This window comes from Thalassophryne amazonica, chromosome 22 (assembly GCF_902500255.1).
Source record: "Thalassophryne amazonica chromosome 22, fThaAma1.1, whole genome shotgun sequence".
In the NCBI taxonomy this organism is placed as follows: domain Eukaryota; kingdom Metazoa; phylum Chordata; class Actinopteri; order Batrachoidiformes; family Batrachoididae; genus Thalassophryne; species Thalassophryne amazonica.
In genome coordinates this window covers 11,820,832-11,846,497 of record NC_047124.1, presented here as the reverse complement: position 1 = coordinate 11,846,497, position 25,666 = coordinate 11,820,832, and the positions used below count along the sequence as shown (strand labels likewise).

Sequence of the window (25,666 nt, the reverse complement as noted above, 5' to 3'; positions counted from 1 at the left end):
TTCAGAAGAAGTCGGCATGAGGAGTTTATTCGGACATTCCATTGTTAACGGACATTTTGTAATGAAAGAACGTGCGGGCAGAGTCGCATGTCGGGCCGGACCCGACCGTGGGGGGTCGCGACAGGAAAAACACCTCCGTTGGAAACCTTAACGGGCAAGTTGGAACATGCCCAGCTGTTAAACAATTTCTCAGTTACTCACTTGTTGAAAGCCATCAAAAGCCGCCTGAATTTTACAAATGGTTTTCAACACGGAGGTGTTTTTCCTGTCGCGACGCACACAGATTTGCCGAGTCATCACGGAAACGACTCGGCGAATTTGCGCGCACGTCTTTCATTAAAAAATGTCCTTAAACAGTGGAATGTCCGCATAAAGTCCTCATGCCGGCTTCTTCTGAATCTTCTCTGTTCTCTCACAACGTCCTGGGTGAATTAAGCCTTAAATTAGGATGTTCTCAGCTCGAAACAGGCCGACGACGGCGCCTGGAAGCGCTGCACGACGTCCCGCTCCGTGGGAAGTCCTTACAGCGACAGAAACACCCCATAATCTCTCATCAGCCGTTAAACTTTTCACCGAAAACCAGCTTAATCCACTCAGATATTCCTCACAGGTCCAGAAAAAATTTTGATAAAGCAACGCGCGCCGTCTCGAGCAGCGTGTGAAACAAAGGAATTCAGCCGAGAGGGCTGGACCACATCTCACTCAAGGCCTGCCCACAGGGAAATGACGTCACCGACACGCGAAAAACTCACGCATGCGCACGAGGGTTCAAGCATGATTGGTGTAATCGCACGTCATTCAAATCCATATAGTTAAAAAAAAAAATAAAAGGGTCGCTTTATTATCTAAGAGACCTCGTACTTTGTGTCTGGTACTGTGTAAAAAGTTTTAAGTACTTTTTGATAAAAATAAAAATGTAGTTCCACACCCAGTGCAGTGTTGGATTAACAAAACTTTGCTCTTCCATCAATTAACAAGTTACATCGTTATTTTAAAGTAAAAAAAAAAAATATTGGTGTCCTGCAAATGAGAGCATTTGTCTATTTTCTTCCAAGTTTCAAGCAACTGCCTAAAATAATGTATATTTAAAGGTGAAAAGTGGTCACGCATTTGACTTGTTTATACGTATTTAGGAATATTAGATGTTTGATAGCAGTTTTCTTTAAATGTGTGTAAAACTTTTGCACAGTACTGTGTTTTAATATATTCATAATGCCTTGTGCTGCATGTGATACACATTTCTGTCTCATTGTTTCTTCATGTTCCCATTACTTCTAAAAAAAATAAATAAATCCTCCATTCGTATGACCTGTTTTTTTCTCCTCTGTTTCTGTGTATTTATATTTATATAGTAGTTTCATTTTTAGGATGGTTTGATAAGCAGCATGATGCTCTGAAATCATAAAACCTACACTCACTGGCCTCTTTATTAGGTACACCTTGCTAGTACCCGGTTGGACCCCCTTTTGTCTTCAGAACCGCCTTAATTCTTTGTAGCATAGATTCAACAAGGTGTTGGAAACATTCCTCAGAGATGTTTCTCCATATTGACATGATGGAATCATGCACTTGCCCATTCAACCAGTCTGTCCATTCTCCTCTGACCTCTGACATCAACAAGGCATTTTCTCTCTGTAAACCCTAGAGGTGGTTGTCTGTGAAAATCCAAGTAAACCCGCCCATCTGGCACCAACAACCATTCCACATTCAAAGTCACTTCCCCATTCTGATGCTCGGTTTGAACTTCAGCAAGTCATCTTCACCATGTCTAGAAGCCAAAATGTATTGAGTTGCTACCATGTGATTGGCTGATTATTTGTGTTAACAAGCAATTGAACACATGTACCTAATAAAATGGCCAGTGAGTATTTTCAGTGATAACTCGTAGAAGATTGAATGTTATTTTTTTAATACACAGTACTCAGATTGTTTTATTAAAACTCAAATATGTTCTAAATTGAGGAAAAAAAAGTGTTGTTTTCAGCTCTAAAAAGTGTAATTTTCTTCCTCGTTAAAAATTTTAAAGATTCCATGTGAGGGGTGTTTTTAATTTGGCTGTTTGGCATTATACAGTATAGATGCCAGTATTTTTGCAGTGTAAATTAATTTGCCTTGGTTCCAGCTCTAAGTGATTCCCTGATGGCTTTGAACAGAGACGATGCAACCACTGGTAGAGTATTAGTTCAGTTCTATTACGACATATTAACATGCACCTAAAGTCAAATGCACATTTCCATAAAATGATGGCTAAATGTTGGGAAGGTTTACAACTTGCATTAGATGACAAAGAAAACTACTTGAATTTAATGTTCAAGCACTGTTTTTAATTGGCTGTAATAATAGTTTTGCATTTTAAATGGCAAAGTGATCATTTATTTTGCAAGAAATAGGAGAAACATGCACACCCAACATTTACATTTGTGTAATTTCCCCATTTGATAGTTTTAGATTACACTACTACACATACTATTAATGATTTTATTCACTCCCACTTACAGTTTTGTCTGATTATTTTAAAATGTGTTGCTTTTTCTTGAATTTTAATATATGTCACTTTTGTACAACCTTATTTAAACATGGTTGCCAATCAAGTCTCTGAGTGCTCTACCCATCTTTTGATGATTGATTGCATTGTATGTGCAAAATTCCATTTTGAAAAAAAAAAAAAGAGTTTACAAAGGAATGAATGAGTGAACAAAGCAGCCATTCAGGTAGTTACAAAAGTCCAGCCTACACTCAAAATATCAAAGCAATAATGCAAACAGCAGTCTGTTTTGTAGTCATACAAAAGTGGTACAAGAACCTCCAAAAGAAATATGGCTGGTTCGTGCTTGTTTGTTTATTTATTTGTTTTAGAGCGATTTATAGCAATATACCAGTCCTAAAAGTTACTAGCTGTGCCCATTTTACTACTACGTTTCGATCTCTAGGAGCTCAACTTTGAATCTTCAGGATAGATTCACAGTACGAGTACCTTTGGTAGGTAAATAGTATCAGTAGAAAGTTCATTTTATCACCAGCAATATATGTTGTAGGTAAGAATAAAATGTAAGAACAACTCTTCTATGCAGGTTTAAGGTTCAGAAAGTTTGTATTGCGTCCACTGAAATCCTGAAAGGTGAGTCGAGAACTCAGAATCTTCATTTCTAATGGTGACGAGGGTAGTACAAAAGTGAAGATGCGCTTTAATATCGACTTTTCACCTGTTAATTTTTGCATAATGGCATGATGAAATCTGTTCTCTATAAGGATTAAAAAAACATCCGGCCACTGTTTCTGAAGCTGTTTTGTTTTAATTCCTGAAGCCTACCACCTTAGACGAGAAGAGACCGACTGGTTTGACAAACCTAGAGATGGACGGTCGGAGAACGGACAGGGGAAGCGACAGGTGAAAACACAAGCATTTTGTAGACACAAACACTGCCTGTAAAATTCTGCACCCAGTAGAAACGGTCAATAACCAGAAGAAGGCAGACTCGCTCACATCGATATCAGGTTCACTCATGGTAATCAAGGAGCCACATGGGTGTCCACGTTGTCTCATTTTTCCTTCACTTGTGTGTCTGTAACATCTCCCTGTTGTGTATGGGCCACAGGGAAAAGGTCCATACTACCCCTTCCCTCACCTCAGGATCAAACTGCAGAGGGATGCCAAAGATCACAGTGTCTCAGGTAAAGTACCAAAATCAAATATACTTTCCTCTGTAACACCAACTAGACTCTAGGGGCGCTCATGTGCAAAACGATGCACAGTGTGTTGAGTGTCGTCAGTATCAACCTGTTGTTATTTTCACACCCAGCCTGCATTTTCTTTAACAAACAAATGTATTTGCGTGGTCATGTAAAAATGAGGAACAAAGCTGCTGCATTGCAGTAAAACATCCCAAGAATGTTCGCACTGTAAACCACCTAAAAGCCTAGCTGTGCATTTGTGATATTTTAAGGGTGCAGTATTGAGATGCGCCTTACATAAGTGGGTTCACCATACACGTGCGCTCTGCATGCAGAAAATGGCGTGTAATAACAATATGAAACTGAGGTGAATGCAAACATAACCCTACAGTCACATTGACTACAAATGATGGCGACAAGTAGTTGGCTGTGTCGCTTGATAGGCGTTCCCTGGGCGAGCACGCTAACATCTCCGAAAGACGTCTTCTAAATCATTTCAGAGGTGTTATCTGGTTATAAAAGAACAGCAATTTTTAGATTTAGAAGTGATAATTTCTCACTAGCTTTTACAAAATATATGAGAAACCAATTTTTACAGAAATACAGTGGTTTCGTAGCATATTCCGCCATCTTGGATTGTTTTATTTGAGCAAACAACCAGCTGGCGCCACGTTGCCTATTTACTCAGATTGGCAGTGGCCGTGTCGCATCACTCAGCATTTGCATAAAAGACTTCTGGTCTATTTTGGCCCCACCTAGCTGGTGGCAGGGCAACTGTTATCCCTTGCCTACTCTGATTGAAAATGAATGACAAGTCATCGCTTTGCCGCTGTCGCTTGTAGCAAATGCGACTGTAGGGTAATAGAGCTGACAATTTTTACAAGATTTCAGAAAACGACTTCTTGAATAGTTAGCTGAATGTATCAGCTAACTTATTTACAGAAAAATTCCCAAAACGAAAATGCAGGAAATGTTGCCGGTGCGCAGGACAGGAGGGTACAGAAACAGAAAACAGACACCACACCTATCTCTGAATGGAGCTGCACCTTAAACAGAGAGAAAAAAAAAACTGAATCAGGCATCAGAAACACAACAAATACATACAGTAAATATAATTTGTCTCGTTCTGTGACGTGTACTCGACCCATCAATTGATTTGGCAGTAATTCCATGTGCGATCATTGGTGGATAAGCTGTAAAGTGGACTCTACGTACAGTATGCTAGTATCAGTGTGAGAGTTTATTTTCATATATTATTACTAATTACGAGAGTGATTGATGATGACGGACAGATGTGATTTTATTCCATGTCTTTATTTCTCACCAGGAAATGGTCTGGGTATCCGTGTGGTTGGAGGCAAAGAGGTTCCTGGCAGTAATGGAGACATTGGAGCTTACGTCGCCAATGTTCTCCCTGGTGGAGCTGCAGAACAAACAGGAAAGGTTCTTGAAGGTAAGCTGGTCTACCCAATTTAATTTTAAATGTGTGCAAGAAATTTTATATAATGATAAAAAAAAAAATAAAAAAAAATTGTATTTTAGTATGATTTTTAACTGCTGTATACTTTACTACCTATAAATGCTTCCCGAAGGTGTAGCCAGGATTTGTTTTGGGGTCGGGATCCCCTGTTCACAAGATGTCACGATCATAGAGCTTCAAGCATTTTGAAACATTGAAGGAATTTCATGTTTTATTTAATATTATGAACTTTTCAAAGCTGAGAAATAATATCTGAAACAATTGTTTTATTTCGTGTTGCTTGATAGTGAATCATTTGAAGCAGTTTTTTTATTTACTTTACCAAAGCTTTTGATAAAAAGAGTAGTTGTGTGATGTAATAGTCTTATTACCCAAGGCCAAAATATGGCCGTCAGGTATTGCGAAGGCTTTGCATCTGTCCGTCCGTGTTTCTGTGCTCAGCATAACTCCAGTCCTATTACTGCCAGGGTCTTCAAATTCACAGGGAACATTCTTGGGGCACAGACCTTGGACAAGTTCAAAGGTGGCTATTCTTGACCTATTTTAAGTGGTCAAAAGGTCACATTCTTTCTACACACTCCTTCATTGATTACATGCTCATACGGCCGAGGGTACTTTAGCATTGTGTTCTGTATTTTTCTGTTTTGAACTACTGTTCGTTGTCTGAATACACTTTTCCCCAAAACAGTAACTCATTATCTGAAGCAATTGTCTTAAGTATTTCATGTGTTTTGAAAGAGTGAATCATTTTTCTGTTCTTCCACGTGATGTTTCCAAACAATTATTTTCCCAGACTTGCATTTATATTGTTCCAAGTTGTTTGCAACAGTAAATTGATGTTAAGCAATGGTTTAATTTACTGTATTTGTAGTTTTGAAAGGTGAATTATTTTGTGAAGCAGTTTTTTTTTTACTCCCAAGCACTGCAAAACTTTGAGCATCCCTTGCAAATGGTTCATTTAGTGTTTTGAGTATTTTGAAGCAGTGAATCATTTTTAGAGATAATTTACTGGTAATGTTGTGAAGTAACTGTTTCATTTATACAAATTATTGATTGAATCAACTAATTTATTGAGTGTTTCAAGCATTTTCAAAATGGTTAGTCACTTTCAGAAGCACTTGTGTTGTTTATTGTTTCAAGAATCTTCAAAGCATTGAATCATTGTATGAAGCAGTTTTCTTGCTGTCACCATGTGTGGAACATTTCAAGAGGGGTTTAAACCCACAATGCACCCTTTGGCTTCGTCACATCTCATCCACTTCACGCTGGGTCCTTTACAGTTGACATACTGAGAGAATTTGGTAATGCTGAAAGAGCTTCAACAAAAATAGTTCTTAATTTGCATTAGGTTTTATCACCTCCTGGCAACAGGCTGTGACTCTCACATGGTCATGACAACTGAGAACAGAAGTGAAGATTACAGGCAGAGAGTTCTTAAAACGGGGTTGTGTTAGCCACAGAAGTGACCATTTTAGACAGACATTTACAGTAGTGTTCAGAATAATAGTAGTGCTATGTGACTAAAAAGATTAATCCAGGTTTTGAGTATATTTCTTATTGTTACATGGGAAACAAGGTACCAGTAGATTCAGTAGATTCTCACAAATCCAACAAGACCAAGCATTCATGATATGCACACTCTTACGGCTATGAAATTGGGCTATAAGTAAAAAAAAAAAAAGTAGAAAAGGGGGTGTTCACAATAATAGTAGTGTGGCATTCAGTCAGTGAGTTCGTCAATTTTGTGGAACAAACAGGTGTGAATCAGGTGTCCCCTATTTAAGGATGAAGCCAGCACCTGTTGAACATGCTTTTCTCTTTGAAAGCCTGAGGAAAATGGGACGTTCAAGACATTGTTCAGAAAAACAGCGTAGTTTGATTAAAAAGTTGATTGGAGAGGGGAAAACTTATACGCAGGTGCAAAAAATTATAGGCTGTTCATCTACAATGATCTCCAATGTTTTAAAATGGGCAAAAAAAAAAACAGAGATGCATGGAAGAAAACAGAAAACAACCATCAAAATGGATAGAAGAATAACCAGAATGGCAAAGGCTCACCCACTGATCAGCTCCAGGATGATCAAAGACAGTCTGGAGTTACCTGTAAGTGCTGTGACAGTTAGAAGATGCCTGTGTGAAGCTAATTTATTTGCAAGAATCCCCCGCAAAGTCCCTCTGTTAAATAAAAGACATGTGCAGAAGAGGTTACAATTTACCCAAGAACACATCAACTGGCCTAAAGAGAAATGGAGGAATATTTTGTGGACTGATGAGAGTAAAATTGTTCCTTTTGGGTCCAATGGCCGCAGACAGTTTGTGAGACGACCCCCAAACTCTGAATTCAAGCCACAGTTCACAGTGAAGACAGTGAAGCATGGTGGTGCAAGCATCATGATATGGGCATGTTTCTCCTACTATGGTGTTGGGCCTATATATCGCATACCAGGTATCATGGATCAGTTTGGATATGTTAGAATACTTGAAGAGGTCATGTTGCCTTATGTTGAAGAGGACATGCCCTTGAAATGGGTGTTTCAACAAGACAATGACCCCAAGCACACTAGTAAACAAGCAAAATCTTGGTTCCAAACCAACAAAATTAATGCCTCACAGATGTGAAGAAATCATGAAAAACTGTGGTTATACAACTAAATACTAGTTTAGTGATTCACAGGATTGCTAAAAAAGCAGTTTGAACATAATAGTTTTGAGTTTGTAGCGTCAACAGCAGATGCTACTATTATTGTGAACACCCCCTTTTCTACTTTTCTTTTTTCTAATAGACCAATTTCATAGCCTTAAGAGTGTGCATATCATGAATGCTTGGTCTTGTTGGATTTGTGAGAATCTACTGAATCTACTGGTACCTTGTTTCCCATGTAACATTAAGAAATATACTCAAAACCTGGATTAATCTTTTTAGTCACATAGCACTACTATTATTCTGAACACTACTATATATGTTAGTTACAATAATGACTTGTTCTAATGATGAAAGTATAAGTAAACGTGTATTGTAGTGATCACTTGATTGTGTAGTAAAATTAGCTGTTTGGTAAGTGTTGAATTAGCTACAGATGTGTATTTTAAGGAAGAAGTTGCCATTATGCACTGATACACAGATACAGCCAGGACCATAAGTATTTGGACAGTAACGCAGTTTTGACAATTTGTTTCTGTACACCATCAAAATGGAGATGAAATCTCAACTTTGAATCAGTGGATTTAACAAAAATGTTGCATTGAACAGTCACTCCATTGTCAGAGGCCATAAACAACTGGACAGACTGGTCAAATTCAAAATACAATGATTAAGTGAACACTTTTAGAAGTCGGTTTGCTTTTTACGAAACAGAATGGATCATGAACATTTGCAAGTCACTGATATGTCTTGGACTTCAGTTACATTAATCATGAATTATGGAGTTAAAATTGTCTCATTAATATTTGTAAATGCACACAGGGTGATCTACAAATAATCATTGATTTGCAAATGTGTTCAGATATCCACAAATGCAAATTTCGTATTTGTAATGTGTAAATTGGTCTTTGCAAATAATGCTGTATTTGCAAATATAAAACTTAATTTGTAAAAAATAAATTACATTTGTAAAACTGGAAATTTTATTTGTGAATTGAGTTTCAGCATTTGTGGATCACCAATTACACGCATTCATCGCTTTCCTCTGTGACGTCATTTTTAGACATTCTTTTCGCGAACACAGTTCCACAAACAAATGCCGACTGATTCACAAATACACACGCACACTGGATATCCACTAGATGGCAGTGTGGTTCCATTCATTGATGTGGCAAGCTGAAACTATATGCTCCCGGATGACTCCTCGACAAATCTTTTTTTCCCCATGATCATTTAGTTTTCTTTCTCAGCTTGAGTTTCTGATTGTAGCTCCTTTTGTTGTTTTATTACTATAGCTAGCTTTTCTTCCTTTTTCTGACTTTGGGTCATGTTTATTTCCTTTCCATGACTTCAGCTAACTTTTATTTAGCTTTCATTACCTAAGAATGGTTAGCTTTCTCTGACTTCAGCGAGACAACTTTAGTGTTATCAACTTTTGGTTGCCCAGTTTAGCTGTTTCAGGCTTTAGCTTGCTACATGATGCATTCATTGATTTTTAGCTAGCATACATTAGCTTTCTTTGACATAGCTTCATTTCAGTTCACTTTCTTTGACTTTAGCTAACTTTTATTAGCTTTCATTGCCAAAGTATGGTTAGCGTTCTTTGACTTCAGCAAGACAACTTTAGCATAATCAAGTTTGGTTGCTCATTTTAGCTTTTTCAGGCTTTAGCTTGCTACATGATGCATTCATTGATTTTTTTTTTTAGCTTTCTTTGACATAGCTTCTTTTCAGTTCACTTTCTTTGACTTTAGCTAACTTGTATTAGCTTTCATTGCCAAAGAATGGTTAGCTTTCTTTGACTTCAGCGAGACAACTTTAGTGTTGTCAACTTTTGGTTGCCCACTTTAGCTATTTCAGGCTTTAGCTTGCTACATGATGCATTCATTGATTTTTTTTTTTTTTTTTAGCTTTCTTTGACATAGCTTCTTTTCAGTTCACTTTCTTTGACTTTAGCTAACTTTTATTAGCTTTCATTGCCAAAGAATGGTTAGCTTTCTTTGACTTTAGTAAGACAACTTCAGCATAATCAAGTTTGGTTGCTCATTTTAGCTTTTTCAGGCTTTAGCTTGCTACATGATGCATTCATTGATTTTTTTTTTTTAGCTTTCTTTGACATAGCTTCTTTTCAGTTCACTTTCTTTGACTTTAGCTAACTTGTATTAGCTTTCATTGCCAAAGAATGGTTAGCTTTCTTTGACTTTAGTAAGACAACTTCAGCATAATCAAGTTTGGTTGCTCATTTTAGCTTTTTCAGGCTTTAGCTTGCTACATGATGCATTCATTGATTTTTTTTTTTAGCTTTCTTTGACATAGCTTCTTTTCAGTTCACTTTCTTTGACTTTAGCTAACTTGTATTAGCTTTCATTGCCAAAGAATGGTTAGCTTTCTTTGACTTTAGTAAGACAACTTCAGCATAATCAAGTTTGGTTGCTCATTTTAGCTTTTTCAGGCTTTAGCTTGCTACATGATGCATTCATTGATTTCTTTTTTTTTTTTTTTTTAGCTTTCTTTGACATAGCTTCTTTTCAGTTCACTTTCTTTGACTTTAGCTAACTTGTATTAGCTTTCATTGCCAAAGAATGGTTAGCTTTCTTTGACTTCAGCGAGACAACTTTAGTGTTATCAACTTTTGGTTGCCCACTTTAGCTATTTCAGGCTTTAGCTTGCTACATGATGCATTCATTGATTTTTAGCTAGCAAACGTTAGCTTTCTTTGACATAGCTTCATTGCAGTTCACTTTCTTTGACTTTAGCTAACTTTTATTAGCTTTCATTGCCTAAGAATGGTTAGCTTTCTTTGACTTCAGCGAGACAACTTTAGCATAATCAAGTTTGGTTGCTCATTTGAGCTTTTTCAGGCTTTAGCTTGCTGCATGATGCATTCATTTATTTTTAGCTAGCATACATTAGCTTTCTTTGACATAGCTTCATTGCAGTTCACTTTCTTTGACTTTAGCTAACTTTCATTAGCTTTCATTGCCAAAGAATGGTTAGCTTTCTTTGACTTTAGTAAGACAACTTCAGCATAATCAAGATTTGGTTGCTCATTTGAGCTTTTTCAGGCTTTTGCTTGCTACATGGCTTTCTTTGACATAGCCACACTTCACTTTCTTTGACTTCTCTGAGCCCTTTCTCGATATTTAGCATCAATTCTTTTTCTACCTTTAGCTAGCCACAATGGACCACTAAAGTTTTTAATGTAGTTTTAAACTAGAGGTGCTGGTCACTTGTGTGAAACAAGCAGCTTATGACCGCTTGACGACACTGGTCAGCACGATTGTTGTTTTTTTGTGTGTTTTTTTGCATGGAGTTTTTCAATGGATTTTGGGTAAATTGCGGGCACTGAATCTGAATCTGGTGTTGTTTTTCATCAATCACATCACGTTTTTGAGATATGAAAACAGATTTCTCATACACATTGACGCAAAACTTGCAGTCTCACACACCTCTTCGACACCATAAACGATATTACAGCTCTTGTTCACATTTTGCGAACCTGGTTTAAAACTATGCTTTTGAAGCTGCTTTTGTGTATGATTAGTGCCGTCAAACTCATAAGTGAATGAGCAACTTTTGCATAATCTATCAATAAGGAACGTGCAGATTGCAAAAAAGTGATGTGATAGAGGAAATCTGAGCTCAGATTCGGATTCAACGCTCCAAAATTACACAAAATCAGTTCTCAAAGTCCATGCAAGAAAATGCATTTTTGTTGTTATTGACCAGTGTTATTTATGCATTCCAGTGTGAGTCTATAATAATCCAGATCTGCTTCTAACCATGTCTCAAAATGCATCTGTGGTGTTAGCTGATAAACTGGTGATGCTGATACCCTTGAACCTGACATCAGCACTGAGGAGAACATCTCCACTGGTGGGAACACAGCGTCTCAGTATGTGGAAATGTTGTCACAGATGGTACAGAAGCAGAGCGCCGTGAATGTCTCCTTGTTTAAATGCAAGCTTGTTTATGCAAACATCGAGCTCATCCGACCGAATTAAAGAAAAGCGTGAAACTGCGGTGTCTTTCCTGTGATTCAAACACACAGGACGGGACTGCCGCCGCAAACAGAGGACCCTCCTGATGAGCTGTTTCAATCTGTGTAAGTCCTGCCGGGGTGCTGGGTGTGCTTTGGAGAGTGCAGTGGGTTTGACGTGTCGGGAAAATGGTCTGTTTTTGCAAGCAAAATATCTGACGCTTAATGTTCTCCCAGCATTTTATGCATCATTCTCAAATATCTGCTATAACACAAAACTATTTCTGAGTCGTGTATTTCTGCTCCTGAGTGATCTACTTTCCCTCACAGCTGCTATTTGGGGTAGAAGCAGCATGCATCTCACCAGTTTTTGCAGTTTAATGCATTTTGATGATTGCTCTGTGTGAAATGTAATGAAAGCCTCACCTGGTGACTCATCTTGGTCAACGCAGTCCTTTCATCAAAGAGCAACTGACGCAGTGTTACTGTAATTTAGAGCAGTGATGAATTGGCGGTTATTTATATGTTTGTATATCTGCAGGAATGCAAGTCGTGGAGTGGAATGGTGTTGTTCTGACGGGTAAAACCTATGAAGAGGTACAAGGGCTCGTCGGACAGCCGTGTAACGAGGCAGACGTGTGTCTCAGACTGTGAGTGGATCCTCGGCATATCTGAATTTTTCTTCCACTCGTCCCCTCCACTTTTTAATCCGGTCTTTGCTCCCTTTACATTTCCAGTCTCAGTCACCAAGGTTCATTTTCTCTTTGCCATGATTTCCTAAAGGTAGAGTTTCAGGTGCAGCACACATGAATCTTTAAAGAGCCATTCTTTGACCACTGTGCAAGTGCTAAACAGTGACCCAAATTCTAGTTATCAACTCCATTAGTTCAACACAAAAACAATGCATAAGTTAAGGTTTTCCTTTATTAGTCCCACATGGGGAACTTTGCAATGTCAAATCATTAGTGATAGTAGTAGTTGTGCAAACAGAAGGCAGAGTAAAACAAACAAAAAATGGGAAATATATACATTGTAAGCGGTATATAATTGATATATACAGTCGATAGAGTAAGTCCAATGTGCATACAGTGAAGCTGATTTAGTTTGTGTGTTGACCTTGAATATAAATGGGTAAATATATACATACACTTACTGGGAGTAGTGCAGATTGTACAGTCTTACAGCAGAAAGAATGACCTGAGACACCTCTCCTTTAAACTCATATAGGTCACTATCTGTTTTAAAGTTTTGCCTTTAAATATGGCAATAGACAAGGAGGTGATTCATCCTTAAAAAAAGGGTGGTGGTGGAAGATCAGGTCTTTGAGATATGATCTGTTTCTATGCCTGAAATGAAAAGGATTTGCTTGTAGCCTCACCCCCGTTAGAAGAGACGTCATTCTGTCTCTTTCCGGCAGACCTTCGGCAAGTTTGCCAGAGAAAGCACAAATCCACACAGGCTTCCATTACATATGTCGCACATCTCGAAAACGAACCATTTCAAGCTTAAGTCTTGCTTATAGCAGGAGAATTTCTACATGCAAAGTTATAGAAATGTGAGACTATTGGGATTTGAAACATGAAACCCCAGCTGTTTTTAACAGTAAGAGCTATATTTACACAATATAACCCCTTTAAACTTTGCTTGATGTTGACTATTTTAAATATAATTGCTAATTTTGCTGTTTGGCACTTTTAGCTGAATATTATTTCTTTTATTTGGTTTGCTGTATATATTTTCTGATTCCTCCAGGTTTGTTTTTACATCTTTTCTCATTTTTATACACTTTGATTTCAGTTTTAAGTTCTAGAATTAAGTTAAGAATCTGTTTTCTGTGTTTTAGTGATCTTAACATGCTGGTAGAGTCTGACAGTTCTCAGCACCTCGGTTTTCAAGAGCATAGTAAAGGTGAGCTGTTTGTTGAACGCTAATTTATTGCTGTCTCACGTGTGTTTTATCATTCTTAACTTTTGTCCCCTATAATATTTACAGAGTTGGTTCTTACTTTTGTCTACAAAGATGAGTTTCCACAACTTAAACAAGTTTATTTCTAACTAAGAATAGACCAATAATCAACCGATGCCGATAACTGGCATTGCCAATACTCAGCCAATAATCCACTGAGCCAATTATTGATCTACGAGGTCTGTCCATAAAGTATCGTACCTTTTTATTTTTTTTTAAACTATATGGATTTGATTCATATGTTTTCACGTCAGACAAGCTTGAGCCCTCGTGCGCATGCGTGAATTTTTCCACGCCTGTCGGTGACGTTATTCGCCTGTGAGCATGCCTTGTGGAAGGAGTGGTCCCGCCCCGTCATCGGATTTTCATTGTCTCGAAATGGCGGAATGATTTGGGGGTTTTTTCCATCAGAATTTTTTCAGAAGCTGTTAGAGACTGGCACCTGGAAACTATTCGAAAAATTTATCTGGCTTTCGGTGAAAATTTTACGGGCTTCACAGAGAATAAGGTCTGTTAGTACAGCTTTAAGGACGGCTTTAATGATGCTCAGAGCTGTGGAGAGCTGGACATGTCCAAACTTGTCCTCTGACACGCCGAAACGGAGGTGTTCCTTTGTCTCGCTTCCAAAGCGAATCGGTCGTGACAAGCGAAGTCTCCGCGCAGCTTTCCATGACAAAATCTCTTGTTAAAAGTGAAATCTGCCGGAAAATGGCTGATGTCCAGCTCTTGTGATAACCAGAGAAAGAGCACACGATGGTCTCGTATCCACAGAGCCATCAGCTCAGAAATGGTCCGGTGGCTTGTGCCGTGTTGTCGCAGCTCAGAGCGCGGCACGCTGAGCGTCCTTAAAGGGGTCCATAAAGCTGTACTAACAGACCTTATTCTCTGTGAAGCCCGTAAAATTTTCACCGAAAGCCAGATAAATTTTTCAAATGGTTTCCAGGTTCCAGTCTCTAACAGCTTCTGAAAAAATTCTGATGGAAAAAAACCCCAAATCATTCCGCCATTTCCAGACATTGAAAATCCGACGATGGGGCGGGACCACTCCTTCCAAAAGGCGTGCTCACAGGCGAATGACGTCTCCGACAGGCGTGGAAAAACTCACGCATGCGCACAAGGGTTCAAGCTTGTCTGACGTGAAAACATATGAATCAAATCCATATAGTTTAAAAAAAAAAATAAAAAGGTACGATACTTTATGGACAGACCTCATATTTTTAACAGAATGTGGCATGCACTGCAATTTATACTGAACATCGTTATGTTAACATAAAGCATTTGACTACTGATGGGCAATCAAGAAACTGCTAACCATGGTTTTGGGAGTCACATGTTAAGATAAGATAAACTTTATTGATCCCACAGCGGGTAAAATCACTTGTTGCAGCTGCAAGAGTTCTACAGTAGTAAATAAAAATAAAAATATTTACATTAAAGAAAGGTGACTAAAGTATATTGCATTGTTTGCTGGAGGGTGCATAAATACTGATGTGAAAGGTTGATGTGAGAAATAGAATATAAGTGAGTATAAGTGTATAGATATGGTGAAAATTTATTGCACAGTTGTGCATGTAACAAAGCACAAAAAGAGTGGCAGTAGACGTAGTTAATAGTGCAAAATCAGCAGGTGGTTATGGGGCTAAAAACATTTTGAGGTATTATACAGTCGGACTGGAGTTGGAATAAATGACCTGTGGCGTTCTGTTTTGCACCAAGGGTGCAGTAATCTATTACTGAAGGAGCTGCTTAAGGCTTCCACGGATTATCCATAATTGGTGTCATCTTAGCTAACATCCTCCTCTCACCCACCACCTCTATGGGGTCCGGAGGTAGTAGCACGTTGTGTATTTGTGGTCATGTGTTAATGTTAGCATTAGCATATGCTGTCATGCTAACCGTTGTAACAAAGCATGGGTGGTTAAGATAACTGTGGATGACAACCTGTGAGAATGCAATTGCTAGAGTTAGCATTTTCTTTGACACGGCCCATCAGTAGTTGCTGTCCATCATGAATAGCAGTATGCACCCTTCTGTATTGGGGTCGGAATCACCTGTATACATTGTGCTGAACTACTGTGAGGATTAAATCAAAAAGTCTGAATCTGGCTCAAGTTTTCTCAACATATTCAGTTTTTGTGTCGATGCTTATCAAGGCTGCCACTCTGACTTGTATCTATTGCTGTGTTATGTGACCCGTGTAACAGACAGACCTCCAAGGTCTCCAGGTGTTGACCCCAAACAGCTGGCGGCTGAGCTGCAGAAGGTGTCACAACAGCAGGCTCCGCCCACCTCCGCTATCTCTTCTTCCAGCCTACCCGTTACATCGTCTGCGACCTCAAGTCCCGCTCAGCCGGGATCCCCTTCAGTCAGCAAGAAACGCCACAGCAGCAAGGCGAGTCCGTCATGTTCAGCTGTGGAGGGGCCGTCTCAGGTTTAACAGGATGTAACCTCGTGCACCTTTCACAGTGCTGAGAGCTATGTCAATGTGCCAAAACTTTGGGCAGGTTCTATTTGGTCATTTGTTTAATCAACATAAAACAGCGAAGATTTATCTGCATTTAGGCAATGTGCATATTGGTGCATATTCCACAGGAAGACTTTGTGTGCATCTGTTATAGTGTCTGTCTGACTTTCTTTGGTGTATTTGCACGTTTATCACAATATAGTTTATTTCTATTATAAAAATACATAGTTATTATTTCAAAATTGTTACAGTGCCAACAAGAAAATGGCAACAACTCACTCACTTTGAACTATGTCATTAACCACATCAACCTTCACTGATTTCATGCAGTAAATAAGTACGGCACAAGTTCCAGCATAGAGATTATTCTCATCTTTTACAGACTGGAGAGGCATCCAAGACCCAGTCCCACCCAGTTTCTGGAGAGATACAGGTCTGTGAATTATCTACAGTTGTATGCAAATTATATCTACAGTTGTATGCAAATTATTTTCTATGACACAAAATTAAGAAATTCCAAGGAGAGATAAAATCTGTACAACATGATCTATTCTAGATAAAAACACTGAACTACACTGACTTAGAAGTGTGGCTGTAAAAGTGAGGATTTGCGATATTTCTAGAGTATAAGTCGCACCTGTTAAAAAATGCCTCTAGAAGACGAAAAACCCATATATAACTCACTGGAGTATAAGTCGCACCTTTTTTCTTTTTCATTTGGGACTTTTGTGCAATATTGTCATGTACTTTATTACTGGCATTTATTCTTATTAGAGTTTATTTTATTTTGTGTTTAGATTCCTAGGAAAGTCCTATATAAATAATGAGAAATGCAGTATATAAGTCACACAGAATTGAAGTCGCAGGACCTCCCATCGTAAATAAACTGTGACTTATACTCTGGAAAATATGGTAGCTGTCATATTAAAAGTGTATGTGTGTGCAATTACATTCTTATATATATTTTTTTTTTAATTTCAATCATGTTATAAAAATGTATCACTTTTAGATTGATCATAGCTGATATTTTTTTACATAATAAACAATCAATTATGTAATTTGCCAACACATTTGAATACAATTCTGTATTTTTGGAATATTTTTAAGCAACCTCCTAAATGATGATTCTTTTGTATTTTGCTGTGTTTCATTCTGCAGCTTCAAATCCACTACGACAAGCAGCTGGGCAACTTGATCGTCCACGTACTGCAGGCTAGAAACCTTTCTCCGCTGGACAACAACGGCTACTCCGACCCATTTGTTAAAGTGTATCTCTTACCGGGTAGAGGGTGAGTCAAGGGCTTGGAAACTCCAAAGGAAGCCCAACTACTTCAGCACAGGAACTGCACTGAAAACAAAAAGTTGAGACTACAACATACATTTTGTTGACTTAGAAGCGATTATAGTTAAAAAGCAGTGTGATAAAACTGAAAGTAGTGTATGTTCTTGCAATGAAAGAGTAGCTGTCTTCCTATCAGATGTTGAATTTGAGTGATCCACCTGATCAGACATTCTTATTAACATTTCAGCTCCAAGTACAGACGCTTTGTTAAGTTTAATCTTAATGTTCACGCATTATAAAAATCAATTTGTAGTAGATTTACCTTCCCATGATGTCTCTGAATGTGCACCACATGGCTCTTCATTGCTGTCCATAGCATCAATGCCGGTCCATCTAATGCTCTATGTTTTACAACTCTAGCATCATTTGATATGAACTCATCAGCTCTTTAGCAATATGTTATGTAAATGTTATTGAGGTTGATGAGGTGTACGTGTACTGGTCTTGTTGATGGAAGCTGTACTGTCAGTGTGAGTGCAGTCAAAATCGATACCCCCTGTATTTACTCGTAATACAATCCACCACTCCTTCATAAGTCCAGGACTCCACTCGCGCTGTGATTGCACTCTAATACAGTTGAGTCTCCCACCTTCTGCTCTATGTAGTCCCTTGAGAAAGCGCCTTTTTGTTATTTTTTTGTTTTTTTTTCTGGGATCATTTTAGATAAAGGCAATAACATACAACTCTGGGCTTTGGCGCTGCACAGCATAGATACAAAATGTCTTGGTTTATGTAAAGTTAAAGGGTGTAACATGCCAGACTGCAGCTAACCTCGTCAAGGTGGTCACAGAAATATGCACGTGTGCACATGCTCGTGTATATATGCTATTTGAGTGTATATACACGGCCGATTTTGCAGCTGTCTGAGCACCAGCTCCAATCCCTACAGAGGCTTTTCAGCTGCATCGCAAAGCTCCTGGCAAACACATGGAGGCCCTGTGAGGAAATGGGTCAATGCAAATACAATGAGTGCAAGTACTGTCAAGCTGCATGTGTCGAAGTAGAACATGCAAAGCTGGATAAGTCAACTTGAAATCCAAATTTGAGGTTGTTTTAATGCAGGAAGCTGTAGTTCAAAGTGCCACAGTCAGCTGCTTTCTGTTCATCCTTTTAATTTTTCAAATTTACTAGTCCAAATGCTGTCAGTTTGGTAGTTACTAATGTGCAGGCTCTTCTTTTGGTCGCCATGTCAGCATCTTGATTTGGCATATATTTCACCCACCTGGTGTAACTACAGGTGGATAAAGAGCAACAAAAATTTGATATTTTAGAATTTTGGCCAAGACCGTTCATATCTCAACAAAAAGCAAAACCAATATACATTCTTTCAAAATTTTTCAAGAAAATAAATCATTTGTGACATTGCAAATCACATTTTCAAAGCAAACCAGTAAAAAAGTTGATTTCCTTTTTGATACATTACAATAAAAAGACACTGGATGATAGCACAGTTCTGGAAAAAAAAAAAAAAAAAAAATTAATGCATGGCAGTGAATGCTGGCCATGAGTTAGTGTCACGTGGCCACAAGTTATGTGTGGATACCAGTTGTTTCATGGACATGGTTATGAATGCATAGCCATGAGTTATTGTTGCCTAATCATAAATTAATAGTGTGGTCCTGAGTTATAATTGTGTGGCCCGAAGAATGTTAATCGCCAATATAAGCTATCTAGTGCAGCAGATAACAGAATACAGAGGAATCCTTCAAATGGTGATACAAGCACCAAATTTGGCAAAAGTACACCTTTTTAACATTTTTCTGAAAATGAAGAACTTTATCGGGGGAAAAAAATAAAATAAAACAAACTTTTGAAAAAACCGACAGGCCACTTGAATTTTCAATAGGTGGCCACGTAGGAGTCAGTTGAAGAATTACATAGGGATCAAAATATAAAAATTATACCACAGTATTTGAATGTAAAAATACCAACAAGGTATAGTTTGGACTGTCTATGACTGAATTTTATAGAGTTATGGGGTAAAAACAACAAGAATGTGACAAAGTTCAGTTTCAGTTTGTACAGGGGTCAAAAGTTAGAGTTGCTCCAATTTTGTTCAAAGGTGATGCAAATTATTGGTTGAGTTAATTGGGTTTCAAAAAAGAATAGTTTGCACCATGTATCACGCTTAGTTATCACGTTACGGGGTAACATATGTCACATATCATAGAATTCAATGGACGTCAACATTATTTGACTTCCAAGTTAAAGTTGCTCCAATTTTAGTAAAAGAAAAATGGTGCAAATTGTTTATTGAGCTACTTGGACCAAACATTCAACAAAGTCAAAACTATTTCATTTATTAATCCAAGTAGCTCAATCAGCAATTTGCACCATTTTTCTTTTACTAAAATTGGAGCAACTTTAACTTTTGACCCCTGTACAAACTGAAATTGACCTTTGTCACCATTCTTAAGGTTTTTACCCCATAACGCCATAACATTCAGTCATATGTAGTCCAAACTATACCTTTTCGGAATCTTTATGATCAGACAAATAATGTGGTATAGTTTTCAATATGATTGGAGCATTTTTATATTTTAACCCCTGAGTAATTCTTCAATTGACCCCTATGTGGCCTCTTGAAAATTCAAGTGGCCCGTCGGTTTTTTCAAAAGAGTAATGTCTAAGGAGAATTTGTGCTGGATTTGGTGCTTGTATCACCATGTGAAGTATTGTTTCAGATATTTGCTGCACTAAACTTTAAGCCTGATACATGTGCACTGAGACACGCCCCCTCCCTAAAGGGGTGCAAGCAGCAGGTTTTTTTTTTGTTTCTTTTTTGCATGTAAAGCAACAGGCATGAAAAAAATACCCAGAATGCCTCACCTCCGTGTTTTTATAGCACTTGGCACCTGTTGATCTAAGTATATTATCTCATTGTGGTTAAAGACATAATATGACCTTTAATTGTGTCCAAAACATGTGCACAGTACTTTATGATGAATACATTTTGACAGTACTACCCATGAGTGACAGACCTCCACTAAGATTGCCAAAGGATGCCTGAAAGCCCTCTTAGCACATTGCATACATGCGATTCATGACACGCTAAATAGCAAAACCTCAAAAAACTCACTCCACCCTCGATGCCAGCCCACCCCTTGTGCGACAAGCACTTCGCACCCTGCAGGAATAATCGGCCCTTTTCCTCACAGACACTGTTTAAACCCCCGCTCCCTCCCTCTGACTATTCTTTCTGTATGTTCTCTATATTTAATGCATGCTGGACCCCCCTCAGTCAGGTCATGGTTGTCCAGAACGCCAGGTATGTGATTTGCCCACTCTGATTATGACACTTTGATTCTCTTTTTTTTTTTTTTCTCCTTTGGTTAAAAATTAGTTGTGCTTTTACAAAACCAGTGTTCATTGACGGATTGGTTGACCCCCCCCCCCCCCCCCCCCCCCCCCCACACTAACTCTGGATAGACTGTGCATTGTCCTTGCTCCCTATATTCTCATGATGTTCCACACCTTTAGCCCGAGTGTCCTTACATTGCATTTTGGAGAAAAAAAAATCCCAGAATATTAACATTTACCAATTTATTCATTCATGTTTTTTCTCCCAGATAATTGTTGTATTTTCCAATTTATTTTATTTTAATTTTTGCTGTTGTTAACGTTGACTAAACCCTGTTATTGTGAGTTTAATCCCTTATTATCGTGCCCCAGCGTTGCACTGTAGCTTCGATGCCCCTCATAATCCCTAAACTTTTTAATTTCCTTTATTTTCAAATACAAGACTCAATCTAATTCTCACAGTTGGCTCAGTGTGATCTTACATACACTGCAAAAAATGTCCATCTTCACAAACTGAAGTCCAGCAAGTCTGATGTGATGTAAAACGGATTTTAACATTTTCCTGAAAATGAAGAACTTTATTGAGGGGAAAAAATAAAACAAAACAAAAAGGAGAGTTAATCCTGTGAGACTTGCTGGAGATGAAGTGGACTTTTTTGCAGCACACTTCCATCATCGTCCCGTGTGGTCTCTGCACAGGCGCTCACACATTGTTCCCATCACATTCTGCATCATACTCGACCCTCTTCAGTCATACCGTGCCCGTGCTGAGGGTGTTGTGCTCGCTACGTTGCCGTGGTCCGCTGATCTGCGTTGCTGTTGCAGGTCTGTGACCTTTGTGTGCTTTATTTTGTCATATTTTCCCCATCAGCGCTGAAAACAAGAGGAGGTCAAAACACGCAGGCAAGAGTCTGAACCCAGAGTGGAACCAGACTGTCATCTATAAGAACATCCACCTGGAGCAGGTATGTGCTCAACCACGCACTCAGACACGTGTGCGGGTGTCGAATCTTATGTTTAACCCGGTTTGACCCACTGGTAACAATTGTTGCCGAAATGTGTCACTGTCATTTTCTACTCACAATAAAAAAATCTCAAAGGTACTAATGCAACTTTTTCCACTTATAAAAAAAATCTGGGCATAAACGGGTTAACACCAATTCATACAAAATACTTAACTTTATTGTAATATACACCTACGAGGGGTCAATATGTGTTATAGGAAATGAAAACTACTTGTCTAAAATAAAAAAAATGTATTTAAAAAAAACCCATAAAGATAGAAGAATATGTTTTAAAAGCTATGCCGTTAGGATATAACACATACCATCTGCAAAAACATGGTCAACACACTAAGTTTACAAAATTAAGTAGAACAAGTCTCACATTATTTGTTCTGACTCCTTAAAGTCAGCATATGGAGGGAGAAACCCTGTGCCTGAATTTACATATTGGAATGAATTGGTACATAAGTCATAAATGCTGTTTTTTTTATATTTAAAGGATGAACACTGTGGCCACTGAGTTTAGCAGAACAGATGGCAATAGGGATTTACGTATTTGTAGGATTTTACATCCTATTTTAGAGTCTCTGGGCCCAAATCAGTCACAGCATATTTGTGGATTTGGCAGTTTTTCTTTTTGGTTTTTTATCCCTGTCTGAACGTGTACTTTCCCTCAATGGTCAGAAGTTGATTGACCATTTTTCCAAAGGAGGATACTTGAGCTCTTTCTGGTTTGTTTCAGCTGAGGAAGAAGACTTTAGAGGTCAGCGTGTGGGACTATGACAAGTGCTCGTCTAATGACTTCTTAGGAGAGGTAAGCTCCTTACTGGCTTTACTTTGGTGTAGTTGTAGACATTAATATACATGCACCTTTCCCTGCCCGTACATATTTCAAATTAACAATATGTGTACTATGTAAGTTAAAATTGTATACTTGATTGTCAGATAACTTTATTGAAAAGTAAGATTTTCAGTGGGTTAGTGGTTTACCCTAACCAAGATGAATGCCTCTGCAAACTTCATGGAAGATTCCAGAAATCAAATTACTTGTAAAATATTCTCAATGACGATCTGGAAAAACGAGGTTATTACGGAACCCGTGAAAGTATTTAATGTCTTACCTTAACAACCAGTGTCTTATAGTGTTTAAGAGCAGGAAAACAAAAATCCAAGGAATTAAACCAATGTTTCTGGAACACAATTTTGGATCTCTAGAAGTGCAGTTCCTCCTTAGCGGCCATCTCAAAAAGATTTGCGGTAACAGTCTGTCTAATCCTATAAGCAACAGATTTGTTGTGCCCCAAGGTTCTTAAAATGGAGCTGTATCTCCACCTGGTGAACAGTTAACGCAGGTACAATAGAATTTCATCAAGAGCCCTAGTTATATAAACTCAGAAGAATCTTGGAATGATGCAGAAGGTTGCCTAAATTAATAGACTTTGAATGAACAGACTTTTGTTCCAAAGGTCCAACAGAATCCCAGGATCATACCTAAGGTATTGATGCAAAAGTGGGAGGGACTGTAGCAGAGAGAAATGTGACATTATCCACTCCATCACTGAGACCTAAAAGGTAGTTGACTACAGAAGAAGACATTAATCCAAAATTGACACTGTCCTGGTAAACAACTGTAAATGTTTTTATGTAAAATCTTGAGTAATGGCATCCCCTTGGGTCAATAGCAAGTGCAACGTAGATGATGTCACATCTTTGTGTAATGCCTCCAAATCCTTCATCAATTCCTTTGGTCTGATCCTGAGGTTCTGTTGGACCTTTAGGACAAAAGTTGTTTAATTCCTGAGTGGTCATTAGGGTCTCCCTCCTTAATTATGTAAAGTGGGTGTGGTCCCAAGCTTCTTAAATGTTTTGTATAATATATTATACAGGAAAACATGGAGTCTTTTACAGATGCCTCCTAAGGATGAGCTGGACCTATGGAGATCGGTCGCATCTTCTCCACTCTCCCTTATCTCTCTGCTTTTAACTTTCAAGTCCCTAGACTTGACCAGACTTGTGAATTCCTCAAAACTATATTGGATTCTGGATCTATTGGACTACTATTGGATTAACCATGGAATTGATCAGCTGGTCTCTGAATGCTATTGACACTATTTTTTCTACAAGAAGGTCAGGACCGGGGGATCCTGCCTGCCCAGATGGAACATATCCTGCGGGCTATGTCCTCGACTCCTGGAGTTCCTGACATGTGGCATGCTTGGCACCTTTCTCTGTGGAGGACGTCGAGGACCTATTTATTTTTGGTCTTATGGTAGCAGGGCTGGTACTTTTTGGCTTATGTGCTGCCCTGATCTACCGGAAAATTGGCAAGACGGCGGCATCAAGAACCACGGGCCCTCCCTTGTCCATCACGCATTCTCAGACTGCGTTGACTCTTGAACTCAGACGCAAATTGGATGACACCTTGGAGCTGATGCATGCCTTGCAGTTGAAGCTGAAGGTTTCGGAGGCCGGTGAATATTCTCAGTTCAAAATTAGGAATATTCTTAATTCATAATTGGGATTTGGCTGAGTGAGTGGAACTGTAAAAAATTTTCACTGCTCGGCTGCAACACTACAGGCATCAAGGTCAATTGCCCACTGTTTTTCCTCCAGAGGAATTTATCGAGGCTCTGGTCAGATTATTTGGCTCCATTCTTATCTCAACCCACAAGGACAATAAACTGACAGACTTACACATGGACCGAAGCATGCTCCAGCCTCTCCTCTTATCACTCTTCCTGCCCCTCCCTCCCTGCAGCAGGCCTTGTCCTCTCAAGCTGGCCTGGCGGCGCGACTTGACAGTTGCAGCGGCTACAAACACACTCACATCGCCTCAATTGGGAAACGGACTGTTTCAAGTTTAGTGCACATAAACAATGTCAAACGTATATATGTGTTGTCCTAATTCTGATGTGTGCCATTATTACGGTAAACAAGTAATAATTGTAGATCAGTTGCTGTTTGTATGTGGAATGTGTGTGCGGACATCTCGTTGTTGTCATGACAATGATAATAAAATCAATCTATCTATCTTTCTTTCTTTTTCTTTCTTTCTTCACATTGGTTCTACAGATAGGTCCTTAAATGGAGCTAATGGTTTTCCACTTAAAAGAATGGTTTTATGCTAAAATACCATGTTTTGTCCCCAGGTCCTTATTGACCTGTCCAATACCACGCAGCTGGACAATATCCCACGATGGCTTCCCCTAAAGGAGCAGAGCGAGGACCACCACCGCCGCTCGCACTCAGGACAGGGCCGACACAGCTCCTCCAAGCCCTCCTCACAACACTCCTCCCCTAAAACCTCCGGCACCTCCCATGACAATCAAGAATCCCCCAAATCATCCGTCAGCAAGAGCCGAAGCCACGGGATCTTTCCCGATCCGGCCAAGGGTAGGACACGATGAAATTTCCTCTCCTGCTTGACTCACCACCAGCATCCTTAACAACCTCGTGTGCTCTACTGCTTTTCGAGCATTTCTTTCTCTCCTGTCTTTTTGTTTTGTTTTTATTTCCTCCTCACACTACTTCAATTTTCTATTTTTGCAACTATCTCGGTGTCTCCCTCTGTCCACCTGTTTTCCTGTAGTCCCGGCTTACAAGATCTTCCATCTGCCCTCTTTTGCATATCCATTGCAGCTTCAGCTTCATGCTTTTTGCTTTCTCATGCTCTGTTTTTCTTGGTTGCCATGATGCCACCGAGCGCTAAATCCTAGCTTTAGCCTCCCACTGTCTTTCTCCTAACACAGAGGGCAACATGGCTGTGGAAGGCTTTAAACGGTTCCCTGAATTAAAAATGAAATTTGTCAAACTATGCTA

The 25,666-nt window shown here is 38.9% G+C and overlaps 1 protein-coding gene across 4 annotated transcripts in view; it reads left to right on the top strand.

Moving 5' to 3' along the window:
* Nucleotides 1-25,666, top strand: part of pcloa (piccolo presynaptic cytomatrix protein a) — a 100,082-nt gene that overhangs the window by 59,915 nt on the left and 14,501 nt on the right. For 3 of the 4 annotated variants that reach the window (XM_034163433.1, XM_034163430.1, XM_034163432.1), the window contains exons 8-20: nucleotides 2,123-2,170; nucleotides 3,306-3,388; nucleotides 3,597-3,672; nucleotides 5,000-5,125; nucleotides 12,314-12,422; nucleotides 13,616-13,680; nucleotides 15,942-16,129; nucleotides 16,584-16,634; nucleotides 17,360-17,490; nucleotides 20,785-20,811; nucleotides 21,715-21,808; nucleotides 22,590-22,661; nucleotides 24,997-25,240. In XM_034163433.1, coding sequence (XP_034019324.1) covers nucleotides 2,123-2,170; nucleotides 3,306-3,388; nucleotides 3,597-3,672; nucleotides 5,000-5,125; nucleotides 12,314-12,422; nucleotides 13,616-13,680; nucleotides 15,942-16,129; nucleotides 16,584-16,634; nucleotides 17,360-17,490; nucleotides 20,785-20,811; nucleotides 21,715-21,808; nucleotides 22,590-22,661; nucleotides 24,997-25,240 — 1,314 coding nt within the window. The remainder of the gene's footprint in view (nucleotides 1-2,122; nucleotides 2,171-3,305; nucleotides 3,389-3,596; nucleotides 3,673-4,999; nucleotides 5,126-12,313; nucleotides 12,423-13,615; nucleotides 13,681-15,941; nucleotides 16,130-16,583; nucleotides 16,635-17,359; nucleotides 17,491-20,784; nucleotides 20,812-21,714; nucleotides 21,809-22,589; nucleotides 22,662-24,996; nucleotides 25,241-25,666) is intronic. The other variant, XM_034163431.1, reaches the window with a different exon arrangement.